Source organism: Sparus aurata, chromosome 22, assembly GCF_900880675.1.
Source record: "Sparus aurata chromosome 22, fSpaAur1.1, whole genome shotgun sequence".
Classification (NCBI taxonomy): Eukaryota; Metazoa; Chordata; class Actinopteri; order Spariformes; family Sparidae; genus Sparus; species Sparus aurata.
Genome location: NC_044208.1, coordinates 18,842,585 through 18,861,091, shown reverse-complemented (window position 1 = coordinate 18,861,091; position 18,507 = coordinate 18,842,585). Strand labels below are relative to the sequence as shown.

Sequence of the window (18,507 nt, the reverse complement as noted above, 5' to 3'; positions counted from 1 at the left end):
ACGTACTGTGGGTGTCTTTGACATTACAACAGAACTGTTTTTTCCTCACATTCTGTAGATGATTTGGGTTACTTTTTCAATGTTTTTACAAACTAAAAATCTAACGTATTGCATACATAAGCTTTTTGTTTTTTAATTCTAGTTGCTAATTTGGCCGTAAATTATCGTTGGTCATTAAAGGCATTTAGCAGAAGCTTTTGTCCAAAGTGGTAATAAATATACATAATACTAAAAAAATACAGTAATTCATTCATTCACATAGATGGCGATGGCTGCCTTGCAAGGCCCCGACCAGCACATTAGAAGCAGTTTGGGGTTGAGTATTTTGCCCAAGGACACTTCGACATGCAGACCAGAGGAATCGAGCCAGCAACCTTCGGATAACAAGACGCTGGCTCTACCCCTAAGCCACAGCCGCTCATTTTGACCTCCTCCTGTGTTTTCCCACAATCGGAGCCAGTTGGCTCTGTTTTGGCCAGTGGGAAGCAGCGAAGAAAATACTTCCTTGCATCTTTGCAGGACTGCATAGGAAACACAACAGGCGTCTTATAAATGTGCAGATTTGTAAGTCTAATGATAACGTATTGTGATGCAGTGAATGTTTAAGGTTTACACAGGTACTCAGTGTTAGTGGCGTTGAAAGAGTTTGTTTGTGTGAACGGTGTGTGAGGGAGGCCGAGATACATTAAATTATACATGAAAAGACAGGAACAGTGTAATTACAGATGTACTGTTTAGATAGCAACATAACCCGTGTCTTATTCTTTGGTTAAGGATCTCCGCCTGTTTGCCGTTATTTTTTTCTGCATGTTCAATAACAAACCATTCAACTGAGTCATCGTGCCTTACTGAGTTAGAGCCAGAAACACGTGGAGTTCATTAGCCCTAGTCACATTTCCTTAATTTACTCCGAGTGAATACCGACCCTGTCCCTCCTTCTCCCTCTCTTACAGTGCATGTGGCGCAGACAGAAACACACACACACACACACACACACACTTACACCAGCTCTGTAGATTTGTCGGCATGCGTCTTTTCAAGTGCTCATCATAAACGCACCTTACCTGACGGCGTGACGGCATTTAATACAGCCTATTCAACATATTTGTTCCAACAGAACAGCAGAAAAACAGATTGGTTTTAAGATAAAGAGGGAGAGATGGAGTGGAGAGGGGCTGTTCAACGCTCTGCATGAATAATGCAACAAAGGCGCCGAAGACATTGCTCGGCTGTTTTCTCACAGTGGAGTTTGTGATGAAGTAAAAACGACATCCTCTCTTCTCGCTCGCCTCTCTCAGGATCGCCGCGCCGTCTGGCATGACTCCAAACAGCTCATCAAAACTCTCGGGCCATCAGACTGACGCCTAACGGGACAAAATCTGATTTAGTGTCACCTCAATAGTTCCGGGGGGCTCGGCGCCGCGTATCCGAAGGCACATTATTGCATAACCTGAGTTAGACATAGCTGAGGAACACCTGCTCGGGCAGATTAGGGAGTCGACACTGTTCGAGCGCGTTTATACCTTTGTAGTGGTCGCGCTGAAGACAGTGAAGGAAGTAGGTCTGAGATATAATAATTTAAAGATAGTTATTAACATTTGTTTTGATCATTTACTTAAGAGGGCTGCGATTATTCTGCAACAATATCAAAATGAGGAACGGTGTCAAAATGAAAACACCAGGTGTCCAACTATCCAACGACCCTCACATCTTAAACACAAAATAGATTTAAGATTTTTTATTTACTTTTGCTTGACAAAATGAACTATATGGCCATAACATAGCGTATTCTAATCTGCCTCTGACAAAAGACAGGAGAGATCGTCGCCATGCTCAAAAGAAACTAACTTCCACTCTTAGTTACAATCAAACCATGAACCACGATGTCCGAGTTTATGAAAGACGCTTAAATAAGTACAGTCGGCAATCTGTCTGTAGATCTGGTGGGTTCACAATGTGATTCGAAACATGATCCGGGCAATTTCCAGTCATGTTTGTGCTGACAAATCCAGGTGTTTCTACCTTAAAAATGATATCTTGCCTTACCCTAACCAAGTTTTTTTTGTGCCTAAACCTAACCAGACCATAAGCACAGCGCCGTGAAAACATGACATTGAGAAAGGGAACCAAAAGAACTGTCAAGTTGCAACATCGGTGGTTTTATGTCACACTGATACTGCCTTTGTTTTAAAGGAGGAACAAGTTGTCATCCGTAAAACCAAAAGAGGTTGACAATCCGTAAAAGTAAACTCAGACGGACAAAAGAAACACGCTACTTATTTACTGTTCAGTGACGCGGCCCCTGCGGCTGACACACCATGAGTCGGACCCGTGAACGCACCGCATGCACGCCAACAAACAACGCGTTTATCGTGTGAGCGAAACCCACAACCGAGGCAAATCTTGAGGGCGCAAATCAAACATCATTTCTCTTTCTACCCTCAACTTCCCGAACGCATTTGACGAATCATTTAAGTCGGTATTTATCTCCCGTAACTAACGAGTCAGCGGCGCACCCTCTCCTTTAACGCCACATGCTTAATAATGAGGATGTGTGTATTTCTGATGATTTACTGGGGCTTGATGATGTGTGGCATTGTTTCGAGGAGCGTCAACAGCTGGATAATTTATAGAGCAGTACACAAGAGCGAAATAGACCGAGAGTCCCCCCCCCCCCCCCCGCCTGACTCTCCCGGATGATCTACTTCCAGTTTGATAGCACATTTGTATATTTATGAAGCCATGAATTAATTGGCAGGGCAGAGATTTAATCACATGCGCTGTTTCCCCTGGAGGATGAATGGGAAGAGTTTCTTTTAAAAAAAAAAAAAAAAAAGGAAGGGGAGGATAGGGGAGTCGAGAGTTTCCTAATTGCTCTATTGCGAGCGTTAACATAAAAAAGTTCAGGTAGTTAACGGGAGAAAACTTTTAATCTGCCTGTCATTCACAGACCGCCAGAATGTCAAGCGCTCCAATTAAGAGGATGACATTATTCTTAAAAGTTTAAAAAAATCTTGCTTTCAGTGTTTTGATCTCGCTGTTTGACACACACTTCACTTGTCTTTCTTTTCCTTTTACCTTGTGGTCTGGCTATCTTATTTTAGTTTCATTGGATGAAACCCACCGTTTGCTTCAATATCACAAAAGAAATGCGCTCCTAACGACAGTGCTTCTTAGGGTCAAAACTAAATAACATTCTAGAAAACATGGCAACCCTGTTTTTTTGTGTTTTGACCCTCAAGGGGCCACCATAGAGTACATTATGGGTACATTATTTTTAATGATGTATTGGGGTGTAAGCAGCATATTAACCTTTCCTGTCCCTTTGTGCTACCACATGAAAATGAAGAAATATTTGATGTGAATAAATTGTTAGTAATTAAAAAAAGACGCTGTGTTTTTCTGGAGGAAGATTTGTGCTAGAAAACGGGCTTTTGTGAGAAATCCGAAGGTGTCAAATGTGGCAGTGAACCACACAACAGTCGTCCAACAAATCGGTGAAATCTGTTGGATCGGTGGCGGCAGTCATTGGCGCACAGAGGCCCTCGATACCAGGAAACAAAACAGGCGACAACAACACATGCGACCAAAAAAAGCTTCGCTCGAGTGGCTTTTACTCAAGTGTAACCGCGTCGATTTCACGCAGAGCCTAGAATTCAAAAAGTTAACGGAGGAGAGTTGGACATGATCAAACATCATATTGCTCTGACTACCACTGGAACATGTAAGAAGGAGTTACAACCAAGCTTGCATCATCAGGTCAGCGAGCGGGCTAACTTAAACATCTACGCCACTAAACACCTCGGAAATGTAGCGCAGTGGAAGCATAAAGAAGGATAAAACACTATTGTATTCAGCTTTATTTCCACCACGGCTCTCTTTCACTTCACACAACAGGGAACTCTTTCTGTTTTCTGTTCTACATTTATCTCCATAATCCCACAACATTCTTAATTAATTCCAAACTGCTTTGGCAGTAGACGAAATGTTTGTGCATACAGGGGGCCGTTCTGTCTCTATCTCTAAAACTCTCTCCGCCTTCATCTCTCCGTCCCCTGCTCTCCAATTCTCCTCCATTTCTCTTAAATCTGTGACGCTGCGGAGTTTGAAAAGCAGCAGTGGCCATGGCCGCTTGTTATAGCTAGCTGGCGGCGCACCCGGCAAAGACTCTCTTGCGGTGACACAGAGGGACCCCGGGTGCCTTTAAAAGCCCATCCAAGCTGCTTTTTACTTATTCATCGTGCCCCCGTTTTGAGTTGGGAGATCAGTCTCCTCCACATTGACAGGGAACACTACTGGGAGAAAATCCTTTTTGCTATTTATTTTTTTTACTACCAGGGGACGTCAATTCACTGCTAAACCCCATGACAAATCTCTGAATCCAGCGCGAGCGGTGGCAGTGAATGATAGATGACAAGATCTTATTATCAGTCAGTCAATTTAATGTAAAACCGTTACATAAGGTTGGTTGGCACGCGGCTGCTCCAGGCCTCCGATGTTTATTTTAAATGTTCCTTTTTAAGCATTTTGGTTTTTTTCTTCGCTCATGATTCTAATAGTAATAACAGCTACAAGACCAATTTTTTTCTGTTTCACAGAGAAGAAGGTACGAGTTCCTTTCATATCCAAAAAATACTGAAAAGTCTTCCAGAGAATCAGTCAGTGAAGTTGATTTGTTCATTTTTAACAAAGCGAATGCCCCCTAAAGTATTTTGTTTCAGAGGTGGCTTGATCTGGGGGTTTAATCTATCGTTCTTTCGTGGATAAATGATACTACGTGTCACTTTGATCATGAAGGTGACAGTAGTCCATATAGTGTAAAGGCTTTTTCAGCGAGACCGTCCCAAATATCGTGATAGACAATATTAGCAGGGCTCATTCGCCTGGAGCGTCCGACAGAGTGAACGCCACGCTGAGGTTAGACTGCAAGGATGACCTCACAAATTTGGATGTGCATTGCCTCTGTTGCCATGTAAGCTCCGCGTGTGATATATCTTTTCAAAATAAAAGCCCAATGCTGTAACAGCTGTTCTATTTTCGATATTTTGAAAAACACAGCATAAGATGGCAAATTCTGAACACCTAATATTGGACCAGACCTAATAGTGTATGAGCTATTCTACAGAATTTGTGAAACAAGAAAGACATCCAGAAATAAATGTGTTTAAAATTTGTATGTATGTTAATAGTGTGATATCAAGGCACACATTGTTAGTGCTAGCAGGTTCAGGCTAGCTGGTTAGTATGCTAACTTCCATAGATATCTCTGCAACACAGTATATAGCCGTCTATCATCGAAAGTGTTATTTCTTTGCATTTTTTTTCTTCACATTTTAAACAACAATTCTTACACGTTGCACCTTTAAAACACAAGATGATGTCTTTGAATAGTTGCTTTGGTTGATTAACAATGATGCAAAGCATTAAAAAGCGACAACTGACAACGATTAATCAAAATTAGAGTTGGTTCATTTTCTCTTAAAGGTGTAATATGTAAGAATTGTCCGCCTCTCACATTCACACACTCAGGGGGCAGCATATCACCAGAGTAATCACCAACTACTGCTAACTGTAACTTAATTAGCATCATTAGCCATGCAGCTAGTGGTGTGAACTGTGCTCGGAGTGGTATTTTGAAAGAGGCCAGGCCAGAGCTGCTAATGTCAGTGGATATCTGCGACAAAACACATATAATTTGTCAAAACTTTTATTTCCTCACATTCTGTTCATTTGCTTTTTGATGTTTTATCGCAAAATTCCTACATATCGCACCTTTAATCGTTGTTACAGCGCCATTCAGTTGCTGCAGCTCCTGACCCACTTGTGGTGTTATGAGTGCTTGTGGTTCTCGCGCCGCTCTCTTTGTGCAAACATGTGCCAACCGAACACTTTGGTCTGATGTTTTTTAGCCATCTGCATGAGAAAAAGCACTTTGGCTCCCGAGAATCAGGACATGACAGCTATGTCCAGATGCAAAGCCAGTGTGCTATTTTTGATCGCTCCAATGTCATTCACCCGTCCCCCCTCGCACGAGGGAACACAGGGCATCAATTGGAAAGGGAGAGATGTCCTTGACAATGTGTGGCTGCTTTCAATTAACATCAGAGGCGTGTTATAAATATTCAGATGCAGCTCATTGTGCTCACCGATGCTCGCCAGAAAAAAACAAACAGATGCAATCGCGAGTCCCGACTCAACTTGGATATACTGTCCCGAGCCATAACACGAGCAACGCAAGCGGGGGGCTCCATTACGGAACGAGCGCAGACAGCGTGTCTTCATCTCCTAACTACAATCTCTGTTACTGTTACAGGGATTTTTTTTCAGATGTCAGCCATATTTTTTTCCGAGAACAGGGACCATTGTGTTGGGAGGCCCCGCTGACAGACTGAATGACAGATCCGCAGCGAGACAATCGCACCGACTCCGCCATGAGCACCAGACAACATCTCCATGGCGACTGTAGCGCGAGCAGCACACAAGGCTTTTTTTTTTCTTTTAATTTCAGCAGAACAGTAAATCCAAAAAAAAAAAGAAAAATTGAACTGGAATCCTGCGTGACGTGGCCCAGTAAACTCTCTTTACACATTAGATTGCTTTTTGGCGCGGAGAGGGCCTAGAGGACAGAGTCATGTCACTCAGGAGGAAAGACGGAGGCCCGGCGCTCCACCAGTCCATCAGTCCTGCCCCTCCACCGGCCTCCACAGCCTCCGAATCCTCACATTCATAACTAATGTAGCAGCCGCTGTCGTGCTCAAAACAAAGAAAGGTGTTTCTGGGAAGACACACAAACCTGACACTCACTTTTAGGCTAAAAACACCCAATAAAGAAAAATTATTCATTCTACTTCTCCGAAAAAAGCTGAACCAGTGTTTATCTCCAACGTGATCATAGCCATCAACTTGCTTAATAGGATATCATTTTCTGCGGGCTTAGATTTCCCCTGATCTTGTCATCCAAACACCTTTCATAAATATATATTTTCAAACATTTGCTTCAGGATGAATTTTACGAAAAAGACCAGGAGACCAAAAATTCAAATGTTAACCCCTTGTACATCCTCAATCCTGGATGAGAGAAATGCCCATTTATTTTGGCGCCACTGCCCACTCCGTTGCCAGAGACGAGCTCCTTCTCTTTTCGCTCGGGCCCCCACTCACTCGCCAAATTGCTCGCAAGGAGAAGTCAATAGGCAGAGTTCCACATCCTCCGCACCCTCCTTCCTGAGATGGGTGGGAGATGAAAGCCGTACAGATGACAAGAAAAAGGCAGCTAAATGTGTCGCGGCGCCACAACTCCTCTCTCTCGCCTTCTTCCTCTCTGTGGCGCCCCTAAACGTTTCATTTATTCAAAATCAGAGCAAAAACCTTCGTCCCCCCCCCTCCCCCCCGCCACTCCTTGTTGCAGAAAATCAAATAGGACAGCCAGATGCAGAAGTGCATGTGGCACACACAATATGGGTTCACAGTTTGCCTCGCACCTCGGTGCAGTCTCAAATAAGAGAGACCATCGTACCCCGCTAATGACTTGAGCCAAGCCGTCACAGAGGCGGAACAATCCACATTCCTGACACAGTGTCCATTTTGTCAGGAAACAAGTGAAAAGAAATAAAATAAACAAAGAAAACAAGCGTTCAAAATGGGCCCGGGACCATAAAGAGTGGCGTGTGTGTAAGACAGGGGGCCAGAAATTGAGCGTTGCATGTGGAAAAAAAGCAGCTTATGCAAATTATGTTTAGTAATAACGGCATTCAGGCAGCATTAGAGGGAGAGAGGGAGAGAGAGAGAGAGAGAGAGAGAGAGAAAGAGAGATGGAGAGGACGAAACGGCGCTAATTGCAAAGAGAGCGAGCAGGCGGGCAAATGGGTAGGTGGGTTCACTCCACGCCGCCATTCAGAAACCAGGCGTGATGTGGGGAAACAGGCAGGAAGGGGGACAATAACAAAAGACGGCACGCAGTGGATGCATATCTGGCTTTTCAAAGCTGCATAAATGATTTCACGGCAATTTCTTTATATAAGCGAGTAGGTGGGAACTCAGTCGGGATTCAAAGGTTCGCTGTGACGCTCAGTTTAACTGCGAGAGAGTTTTTAATGGCGTTCACCTCGGGGGGACATTTTTAGTTAAAAACACACACTCACCGCCAGATGTGTTTATGGATTCTGTGCGTTTCTTATCAGCTCACAGACTTGTACACAATAAGCTTGAAAATCCAGTTCATGATTCATTAACTTTTTCGTCGGATGCTCTTTGAGAAATAGCTAACATGGCTGTCTCAGCTGCAGCAGTAAGGATACCACCTTGGGAGACATTTTTCTGCAGCACTTTTGCAGAAAACTTCGGTGTCCCCCCGAAAGGTCGCCGGTGCAATTTTACAAATATCAAAAAGATCGGTAAATTTCAGTTTTGTGCACAACTTGAGAGTGCTCCCCGGCCCAAAATGTCAAAGAAGCCACGTTCAGACGCACTGATGAGAGCTTTCTGTGTCAACAGACCAAGAATACGGCTATCTGCACCAGCGCTGACTGAGTGACACCTCGCTGTAAAACATGGACGGGCCACAGAGAGGCAGACAGCTGAGTCACTACGGTGAAGTGCGCCCCAATCCTACATTTTTCCTGTTGCAGTGATTTTCAGAAAAGGTGTGGCAGACGTTGAATCACACCAAATCGTGAGGTAGAGAACTTGTTCTTAAAGGGAGATATCTCTTTCCTGAAGTCATGATCCGGTTACACGAGAAAGCCCACACACCAAGAACTACGTTCTTGCTACCAAACTACACCCGCCAACTGTATCACTGTGCAGAGAAAAGCTTGCATCAGCACAGGATGCAGACTTCCTGCTGACCTCCTCTTTGGCTGAGCTGAAAGGTCAGTTAGCCTAGTTAGCCAGCTCCATGTCCATGAGTAGATGTAGGTGTCCTTCCCCGCGATAGTTTTGGTACAAGATTATCTCGAGTGTAACCAGGTCATGATTTCTGGAAAGTGCCATCTAGTTTGTTTGAGTTTGGGGTGAACTGTCCCTTTAAGTTGGAAAACGCCCCTGCTCTAGATTTCCAGTTGTGATAACTGCACCCAGCTGTTCCTACATTTTGCCCCCGTCAAGTGTCAATGCAACTGGATAAACAGCAAACTGATGATGTATTGTTTTTAACTTTCAGTAAAGACTTTCAAGGGCCAAACTGCTTATATATATTTTATATATATACATATATATATTACAAAGATCTCAGAAACATTATCTATAATTTTGCTACGGCAAAGAAAAAAACACGGCGGCTGCAAGCACTGGTCAGAGTTCACTAAAAACAACAATGGTGGTGGATGTGTAATAATACAGGCGGCCACCTCCCGTGAGTCATTGTGCGTATTGCTCTCTGTGGTCAAATAACAGGCGAGGAGTCTGTGGCCGTTTCACTGCATCGAGTGCACTCCACTTGTATGTAGCACACACTGTTCCCTCACAGTGATAAATATAGCTAGACCAAGATAAAGTCAACTTCCTGGTCTCCCCAATGCAGTTTAATTGGAAATAACCTCCCTCCGCCACAGCAGTCATGTGACTGCACTCATAAAGTGCGTCGCATTCATTCCGTGGCCGTCTTTACTCTGACGGACACTGGAACGATCGCCAAGACTAATTTCTGAGTTATGTCCAAAACACTTTTAGCAAAAAAAAAAAAAAAAAAAAAGTCATGCTGCCTTCAAAGAGCCTTTGAAAAAGGAAATGTTGAGGCTTGATGTGCTAATTCATTTCAGCGAGGTCTGTTTGCCACGGAACTGTCACGTACTGAATTCTGTGTTCGACTTTTTATTGAAGTGGATTTCCTACATTTTCCTTTATAAGGCCTCCAAGGCTTAAAATGAAATACTTAATCCATTGTGTTAAATACAAGAGCTTAAAGATATATAAGGGGAAATTACCAATGCAACACATGTCTGATTACATTTAAACAAGGTAAAAAGGGTGACAAAGTTTGAAAGAAGTCATGATATTAAGTGGTGTTGAGGCAGGACAGAACCTTGTTGCACAATGCTACACAGTATCTGTTGTTTTCCTTTTTTTTTAGCCTTGAGACAATGATTTTATAAGATTAACAACTGAGTTGTACGCAGCAAGCCCTCCAAACAAAATTTTGTAAGTTTGATTTGCCTTCCAATACAACACCTATGTGCATTTTCTGATCAATCAGGCCAAACCCACAGGGAAATATCTCGCTCTTTAAACCCCTTTGCCTTTTTTGTTGTAAACAACTGTGGCTGGAAATGAGGCTGGGGTTAGTAATATAAGCGACACCTTTCACTTTATATATATATAGTCATTCTTATCGAGCGTTGATGCAAAAAATAATAATTATGCAATTAATGCAGCTTTTAAATTCTACTTTTCCCAAGAAATTAGCTCTGGTTCTCAAACCAGTTCCCTTCGAGATCCTTGGAACGTTGGAGAGAGAAATCCTGCATTTTAGACAGTTTTTTGTAAAAACCATTGTGATCAAGGATGTGTCATCAACAGAGGCACAACAGCCTGTTTAACATGACATGCTGGTTCGCTCTTCAGTGTCAGGGAACCAATTTATTTTAGGTAGAATTGTTTGGAAAAGTTCAAAATTTCGTGCTAGATGGAACGGCACCAGTTCCATGTTGGTGGAAATATGTTGTTTCATGTGCTGATATGCAACAATTCCTTGTCTAGTTAACATTAACATAGATTATAAAGCCCCAGTGAAAAATAGCACACTCTAGTACATTGAAAATGTATTTTAGGTAAAGAAAACTTAGTAAACAAGTCTACTTTTGCTTTTTGTTCTTAATTAAAAGTATATTTTAAGTGTAAGTAATTGTACTTCAAAAAAGATGTCAGTAATTTCAACTAAAAACCAAAATACTAATTCAACAATACTTCAAGTGGTATTTTAGTTTAAGTAAGTATATTTTAAATTGCACACACGTACTTTTAAAGATTATACTAAATTGAAAATACTTTTTTTGATATATTCATTTAGTGTATTTATAGAATGTCTACTATTTTCAAGTCCTTTCTTGAAAATGCACTTTAATTTCACTTCATTACAGTTATATCTGAGTAGATTTTTAAATTTATTTTAATGTTCACTTATTAAGAGTTGTACTTCTGCGTACTTTTCAAAAGTATACTAAATTGAACTGAGAGAAAATATACTATTTTCATGACCTTTGTAATACACTCTGAGTGTGTTAGTAGATTTACATGGTCCTACAACCTATTCCTGACCATGCGTAGCATCATCATCTCCCCCTTTCTCTCCGTCTCTACCTTACCTGTCTCTCTTTGTCTCTGTCTCTCTCTGTCTTTTCCTCTCTTCAGGTTTCACTCTCATGTTGGGCACTCCGCTTTAATCTGCGAACAAATCAGCAGCACTCTACAGCAAAGAAAAGTCTACTTCTATCCATCTATCTCCCACCAGCCTACTCTCCCAGTCTGCCAGCTTCCTGCTCTGTCATACATTCATTTCTGCTCTTAGTGAGAAGGTCTACTCCTATCAATCCTTAACCAACCCACTGCAGAATTGACTCACTCTCCTAATCTGCTCACCAATCAACTTCCTGCTTACTCATAAAACCATTTTCTGCTCTTTAAAATGAACTCAGGTCACATCAATACATTTCCTGCGCTGCCTGCTTCATGCTCTCTAACCAGAATCTGTTTATCATCTAATATCATTTCGAAACGCACTCGAACAAAACAAGACGGACATCAATGTCTTCTTGATTGGAATGAAGTGGATAATCTATGTCGGGAGCGTGCATCTGTATCAGAGTGTATGCATGGAATAAATGCCGCATTCGTGCAGTCACAGAGTCACGGAGGCAGCTGATTGGCAAAACCATGATTGACATCACGCAGAGAGAAAGACAAGAGCCCCTCTGACTGACAACAGCAGCACCGAGTGGGTGTAAAGTGTCGATGTGCTGAAGCGATGCAGAGTGGAGTCTGCAGGTCAGGCATAAAGTGGGTCGAGCACGGAGCCACACCTGGCCCTTGTCTGAAGAGGCGGTTAGACAAAAGCTCTCCGATTCAAAACTCTCCGTGTGTCTACTTGTGGTTTAGAGTTTTTGCCTGTCTCTGTGGTGTTTGTTGTGTGATCATCTCCATGTATGAGATGTGGTGAGAAAAAAACAACACTGCCAAATCTTTTGCGGTTTGCTGAGCCAGGCGCAAAATAATGATGGGTAACGCTTTACGATAAGGGACACACAATTTTCAGTAATTACAGGGTTGCAAATGAGTAACGAATAACTAGCTACGCATTAACCATTAGTTGATGAGTAACTACTGATCCAATTGTATCGAGTAGCTAATTATAGGCTAGTGATTAGTTAATTAATAGAGTAGTGAGGAACAAATCAAGTATGACTTGATAATTGATAATAAGTAATAATTCTAAATGGACGATTTTTTAATGGATATTGATTATTTACTTAGGAGGAGATCCTAGTTTAATGAATCATTAGGTAATGATTAGTTCATGAACATCCGAGTGAGTTAAAGGTGCAGTATGTAAGAATTGGACACCTGTCAAATTCATTCAAAGAAATAGGGGGAAAGCAAATCACCAAAAAAACACAGCTAACTGCTGCTGCCTGTAGCTGCAGTTAGCTCATTAGCGCAGTTAGCTGTGCAGCTAGCAGTTTGGACCAGGAGCTCGGGGCTATGGGAGTGTTAGTGTTTACACAGTTTCACAGTTTCACTTGTTTTTTTAAATAAACTAATCAATTCTTTATCATTAAGTGCTCAATGAAATTGGATTAGGAATTACTCATTAACTAATGCTTAACTAGCAGTCAGTTGCTCATATTTTATTCCCTCATTACTTGTGACCAAATGATGAGATGCGTGAGGTCAAGGACACCTTGTTATCTCTACAAATTATGCTGACTGAGGTAGAGCTTTAATTAAAAAAGTAATTGTTGGTTGGCTGTGATGTGGGCTGATGCCTTTTGGTGAGGTGCTTTAATATTTAAGACATTGCATTAGATTACTGCACTGATCTCCCTGGCAGGCATGCCGCATTTGAAAATAAAAATAAATAAATAAATGTCTTTGCAAGCCATTACTGCAACAGTGCCCATCTGATTATGAAGAGCTCGGACAGATAACAAGCACTGTTACTGACACATTTTGCTTGTTCTGGCATGACTTCAGTTGTTAGCTGTTGATTTTTACCGCCGCATGTGATAAGTTTTAACAGGATAAGTACCAACTTCTGTTTCAAATTCTGTCCGCTGTTTCCTCGCGCTCCATCTGCAGTTCTATTACTTACTTAGCTTTCTGCTGACATCAGACTTAGCACAGTAAAACATAATAAATGCAGCGATAATCAAAGAGATACTCAGTCACCAGCGTGTTTACTGTAGATGTTCATTTTGAGAACAGACGGTTTTGGCCCCGACCGCACTCGTCTCGCTCTGTCACATCTTTGTTTCATTCACCCTTTTATGTGCATACGTACAGATGAAAGGGGCTTCTTTAGAGGTGGAAAACATAAATGAAGAAAAACACGCTCCCCTTGCTGAGCTAATACCTGTCTGCCGGCTTCATTCAGTTATTCACGACATGCCAGGAAACACACACATGGCTTGGCATCTGTGTTGGCCCAGACTTCCTCTGTCATTTTTTTGCACACTGAGGCTCTCTATCTCCTCCTCTCTCTCTCTCTCTCTCTCTCTCTCTGTCTCTCTCTCTCTCCCTCTCTGACCCAGAAGCATTTCTTCCGCCCATGGAGACTTCCACAAAAGCTAAAAAAAGACCCACTTTCCCATCTCCTATGGAGGAAAGAGAAAGGGAGAGATATGGGAAGGAATGCAAACCTTAACAGTGTCATTATGATGGATAATTTAAGAGGCATGTTCTGCATCTGAAAAGCCTTCCCCCTCTGCCGGGAACTTATATATGCACGTATGCAGCGAGTATAACACACATGACAAAAAGAGAGGACCATAAGTGCAGCACTTGTCTGGTCTTTATTTCTACCACTGGGAGGTCTGAGGGGATATAGGAGAGGCATCTTCAAGGATAATGGCAATGACAAAAAACAAATCCCAGAGTGCCTGCTAATAGAGGGGTGTCAGATGAGAGAATATTATGTACAGTGTGTGTGTGTGTGTGTGTGTGTTAAATATGAAAAACTAATTTTCAGGTTTTATCTAATGTGATATCAATTTAAATAATGTAGCTATTCAACAAGACAATTTGACGCCTTTTCGCCGTTTTCTTCTTTCAGCTAAGAAATCCTACAATAAAACCCAAAACCAACTCTGTGTTAATCCTGCCGCTGCGCTTTCTGACTTCCCCATCCCCGTCTGCGACTCACCGTTGGAAGCCTGCTGTGAATCTTTAAAAGCCGGTCACAAATATGCGCTTTCTTTTTTCTTAATAATAGCTGGGTCATTTCTTGAGACACCTGGGCACTGAGGGTGGATATTGGGCGAAGTGACAGCGTCCGGGTTCACGCTCATGTCATTCGCAATCTAAACCTGATCTTTGAATATTCAGAGTGAGAGAACAATTTTGGTGCGCGTGAACACACACACAGTGAAAATAATGAAATACCGAAAGAGCTGTGTTTTGTCCCTCGGCTTCTTCCTGCAGGATGCCTCAGTGTTCAGCAAATGTCCAGCAAATACAGCTAAGCTATGCCACAATCCTTCCCTATCCGTCTTATTAAAGTCCACCGCATGTAGGCATACGGCTGACATTCGCCCTACACCAGGGCCGGTGCCAAAAACCCCCTTCCTCCCTCTCTGAGATGATGAGGGAGAGATATAGCATGAATGAACTGAAAAGTGGCAAACAAGGTTGCTGTGGCTTTTACTGACAAGGTGTGAACACTCCTCGAGGGGCTATTTCATGGTGTAATGTGCCGCTGTAAAAGTGTGCGAGACGACTCTACTTGCCCTTTTCTAATGACTAAGATTAAGTCTACAGTCACTGTCACTCAGCATTGACCAGCAGACGCAGGAAAACGGAGAGAAGAGATTGAGTGAATATCCAGAGAGGAGGCGTCAGATTTTGACAATCCATGTTGATTTAACGTCAATCATACAGAAGTGTGTGTGTGTGTGTGTGTGTGTGTGTGTGTGTGTGTCTTTGATTGCAAAATGCAAAGACGACTGCCATTACCTTTAAAAAAAAAAATGTACATATATATATATATAATATATATATATATATATGTATATATATATAAATATATATATATATATATATATATATATATATATATATAAATATATATATATATATATATATATATATATATATATATATATACATATATATATATATATGAGCCAGCCCAAAGAGAAAGAATGGACTGCAGGCATTGTTTCCCTCTCTAGTTTTTGTGTCTGTGACAGAATTACCAATTATTCATCGCCGGAGAACACTTCTATTCAGCGCTATTGGTATGTGGTCTAATTCTTTCTTGGTTGCCTTGGTGACATGCACATCAGGAAGACAACGAAGCATCTCGCAGCCTTCCAGCCTTTTTCAACTGATTTCTCGCCATCCGCAGAGAGAGGGGATGCTCTCGACCGTGACTCGAATGTAAACAGGAACACGTCCATACCTGCCGATGAGGAGGAACTCCCCGAACACCCCCAGTCTCCTCATGGCCATCAGGAGACCTCGGACGGTCATGCCCTCGCAGAAGCACACCACCACGCGAGCTTTGGGGAGGCGCTCCCGTAGTTTCCTCAGAAGGCGGTCGTAGTGCTTCTCCCCGGCGTTGCTGTAGATCTTGTCCGAGTGGGCGATGCACAGGCCTTCCAGGGAGGCCAGCTCCTTGAAAGCCTCCATGCCACTCTCCCCATAGTTGCCTGCAGACGATTAAGGAAATAGAGATTACCGGAATTCAACATTTTTTTCACTCTCTGGTAATCCCATTCCTCCAATTAGCCATCGTGGATATGGATAATACACCGGCTGTGGCATTTCCACTAATATGGGGCTAATATTCTCTGATTGTAAGTGACACAATCAATGTTTGACTGATAACAAAGCATTACATGCTTTATTACTTGCGCAAAAAAAACTACAAAAAAAAAACACATTGACATTATTAAATATCAGAAGTAATTGCTCTCAACCCATACATGTCTAATTATCTCACTAATGGACAATCAATGTCATGCCTAAGGGCACACATCCACAGAACGTGGAGTCCAAACTGAGCCGAGGCTCTGATCCTACGATAATGAGTGTCAGAGAGTTTACTGGCTACTGATTGCAATCAAAGCGAGTCTATCCTTGTTTAACTGCACACCCAATCAAAAGCCCCGGCAAAGCTGTTTGAGTCTAAATCTTCTAGTTCCATTCTGTTTTTAGCAGTGCTCGAGTAATGTGTCACAATCTGGATTGTCAAAGCCCGCGGCTCTTTAGCACGAGAGCTGGATTACACACACAATCCAATCACTCCTGCATGCTCAAACATGTGTCTGCGCGTGTGCATGTTTTCAAATGGAAATCAACAGCGTCCTCTCCATGTGAAATCTTAAAGTGTTTGCTGTTGCAATTTAGCTCAATGTGAGGACAGGTTTCCTGAGGGCGTCCATGCCCCGCTCTCGCCTTTTACGGGTGATGAAGGGCAGACACTCTATCTGTGCATGGCGTGGCTCTACAGAGCAGGGGAGGACATAGGCATCACAGTGATGCATTTCCACAGGGCGCACAATGGGACCATGTGTTGTTTTTTTTCCAATAGCCCTTTGATGATATTTTCAGTTGCCTTGGTTCATTCTCCCACTGCTTAATGGAAATAATGATATCCAATTATTTTACTCTTCCCGTCTCGGCTGTGAGACAGGTGGGCGTTGGTGCATTAGTTGACAGCCCCATTTGAAAATGACCAGTAAGGAAAAAGAAAAAAAAAAAAAAGCTGCTTTGAGCGCTCCTACGAGACTGATGATAATCGGGACAGGTAGGCTAATTTATGCAATTTCACAGCCCCTAGCCGTTGCTACGGGAACAAGCTGCATTTATAACTTGTCTAAGGTGGTGGAGAGGGAGGAAGAAAAAAAAACCTCATGAACACAAGGCTGTCGTGACCACCGTTTCAAAGATAACTAAAGATAGAGCGAAACCAACGTGTATTTACATAGAACTCTTCAAAGGTCAGGGCGAGGCCCTGCAGCGGACTAATTATGATGTGAAGTCGTGTTGTAAACATTTCCTGCAGCTGCAAACTTCTCCTCTGTTGCCTCTTACGAAACTGAATCTATAAGGCAGTGTAGGGATTCATATTTACAAATACATGTCTTAAAAAAGAATAGCCTTAATTCTAATTAAAGCTTAAAAATGTTTACTTTAATGTTCCACTATGCGGCTTTGGGGAAGAGATTTTAATCAGAAGAGAAAGATCCTGCATCGAAGGCACAAACAAACTGAATAAACAAACTGACCTTCAAGGAGGACACAATTTCATACTGTCGCACTTAGTTTCTATGTGGCGGACCCTGCCACCTTTATCTAGCTTCAAACTGTTTTTCTGAGGACCTTATTTTCATCTGAGAACAGCTTGTTCATGTAGTTATGCAAAAAAAAAAAAAAGAATATTTCTAAGTTTGTATCAATAACTCATTAATAATGTAAATTATGTCAATATTTTGTTGTACGTATCCCATGTTTATAACTGACACTGTTGCCTGTTGCAATCAAAATCATCGTTCCCCTCACTGGTCTTTCATTACTCTTAAAATTATGACTTCAAGTCCCAGAGGATCCTCCTGCATGTACGTTGAAGGTCAGACAGATGACGCCACCTACCTAAGGCTCCAGGTACTGCAGCTCCCTAACTCCCTCTCTTCATCTATCTGATAGCAACCTGTGACAGAGCCCCCACCCCGTCCAGCACCCAACTTTAATAGGACTTTCCAAAGATGTTCTACACTCCCCGTGAGTATGTAGCTCCCCGTGGGAGGGGGGATGTCCTGGGTAATGAAGCCTTGTCAGTCATAATTTGGGTGCACATCACTGCTTGTGTTTCACGAAGACTTTAATAAAAAAAAAAACTCCTCTCTCCCCCATCACCATAATACAGTGTCGGCTCAGCGAATTAACGAAATAGTTCTCAAAAAGAAAGGAAGACAGTCATGATGTGAAATACCAAAAACGTATTAAAGCTCTGTGGAGATGAGGTGTTCGTTCTGATTTATATGTATCCGGTGAAATTTTAAAACAGGGATGTCATTTTTCATGAGAGCCTCATCCTCTGGTCCTGAATTAATTTTTCCAAATGGACATCTGAATTGTTAATGCTAAAAATGGTCCCTCGTGTGTTTGGCTAAATACTAACTTTTAAAACTAGCTATGGCAACTCTGATAACAAAGCCCGTGTGGGAGTTTTAGTGTGTGGATCCACACTACACGACAAAGTGCCAACATGGAGGAAAGAGTAGCGGTGCATATATTTTTCTCAAACAAACAAAAGGAGAGACTACCCAATGTTGACTCAACATGCGCTCTTGT

The 18,507-nt window shown here is 42.2% G+C and overlaps 1 protein-coding gene across 3 annotated transcripts in view; it reads right to left on the bottom strand.

Annotated features, from left to right (window-relative positions):
• Positions 1-18,507, bottom strand: part of grm1a (glutamate receptor, metabotropic 1a) — a 38,987-nt gene that overhangs the window by 17,176 nt on the left and 3,304 nt on the right. For all 3 annotated transcript variants that reach the window (XM_030405499.1, XM_030405501.1, XM_030405500.1), the window contains exon 3: positions 15,611-15,860. In XM_030405499.1, coding sequence (XP_030261359.1) covers positions 15,611-15,860 — 250 coding nt within the window. The remainder of the gene's footprint in view (positions 1-15,610; positions 15,861-18,507) is intronic.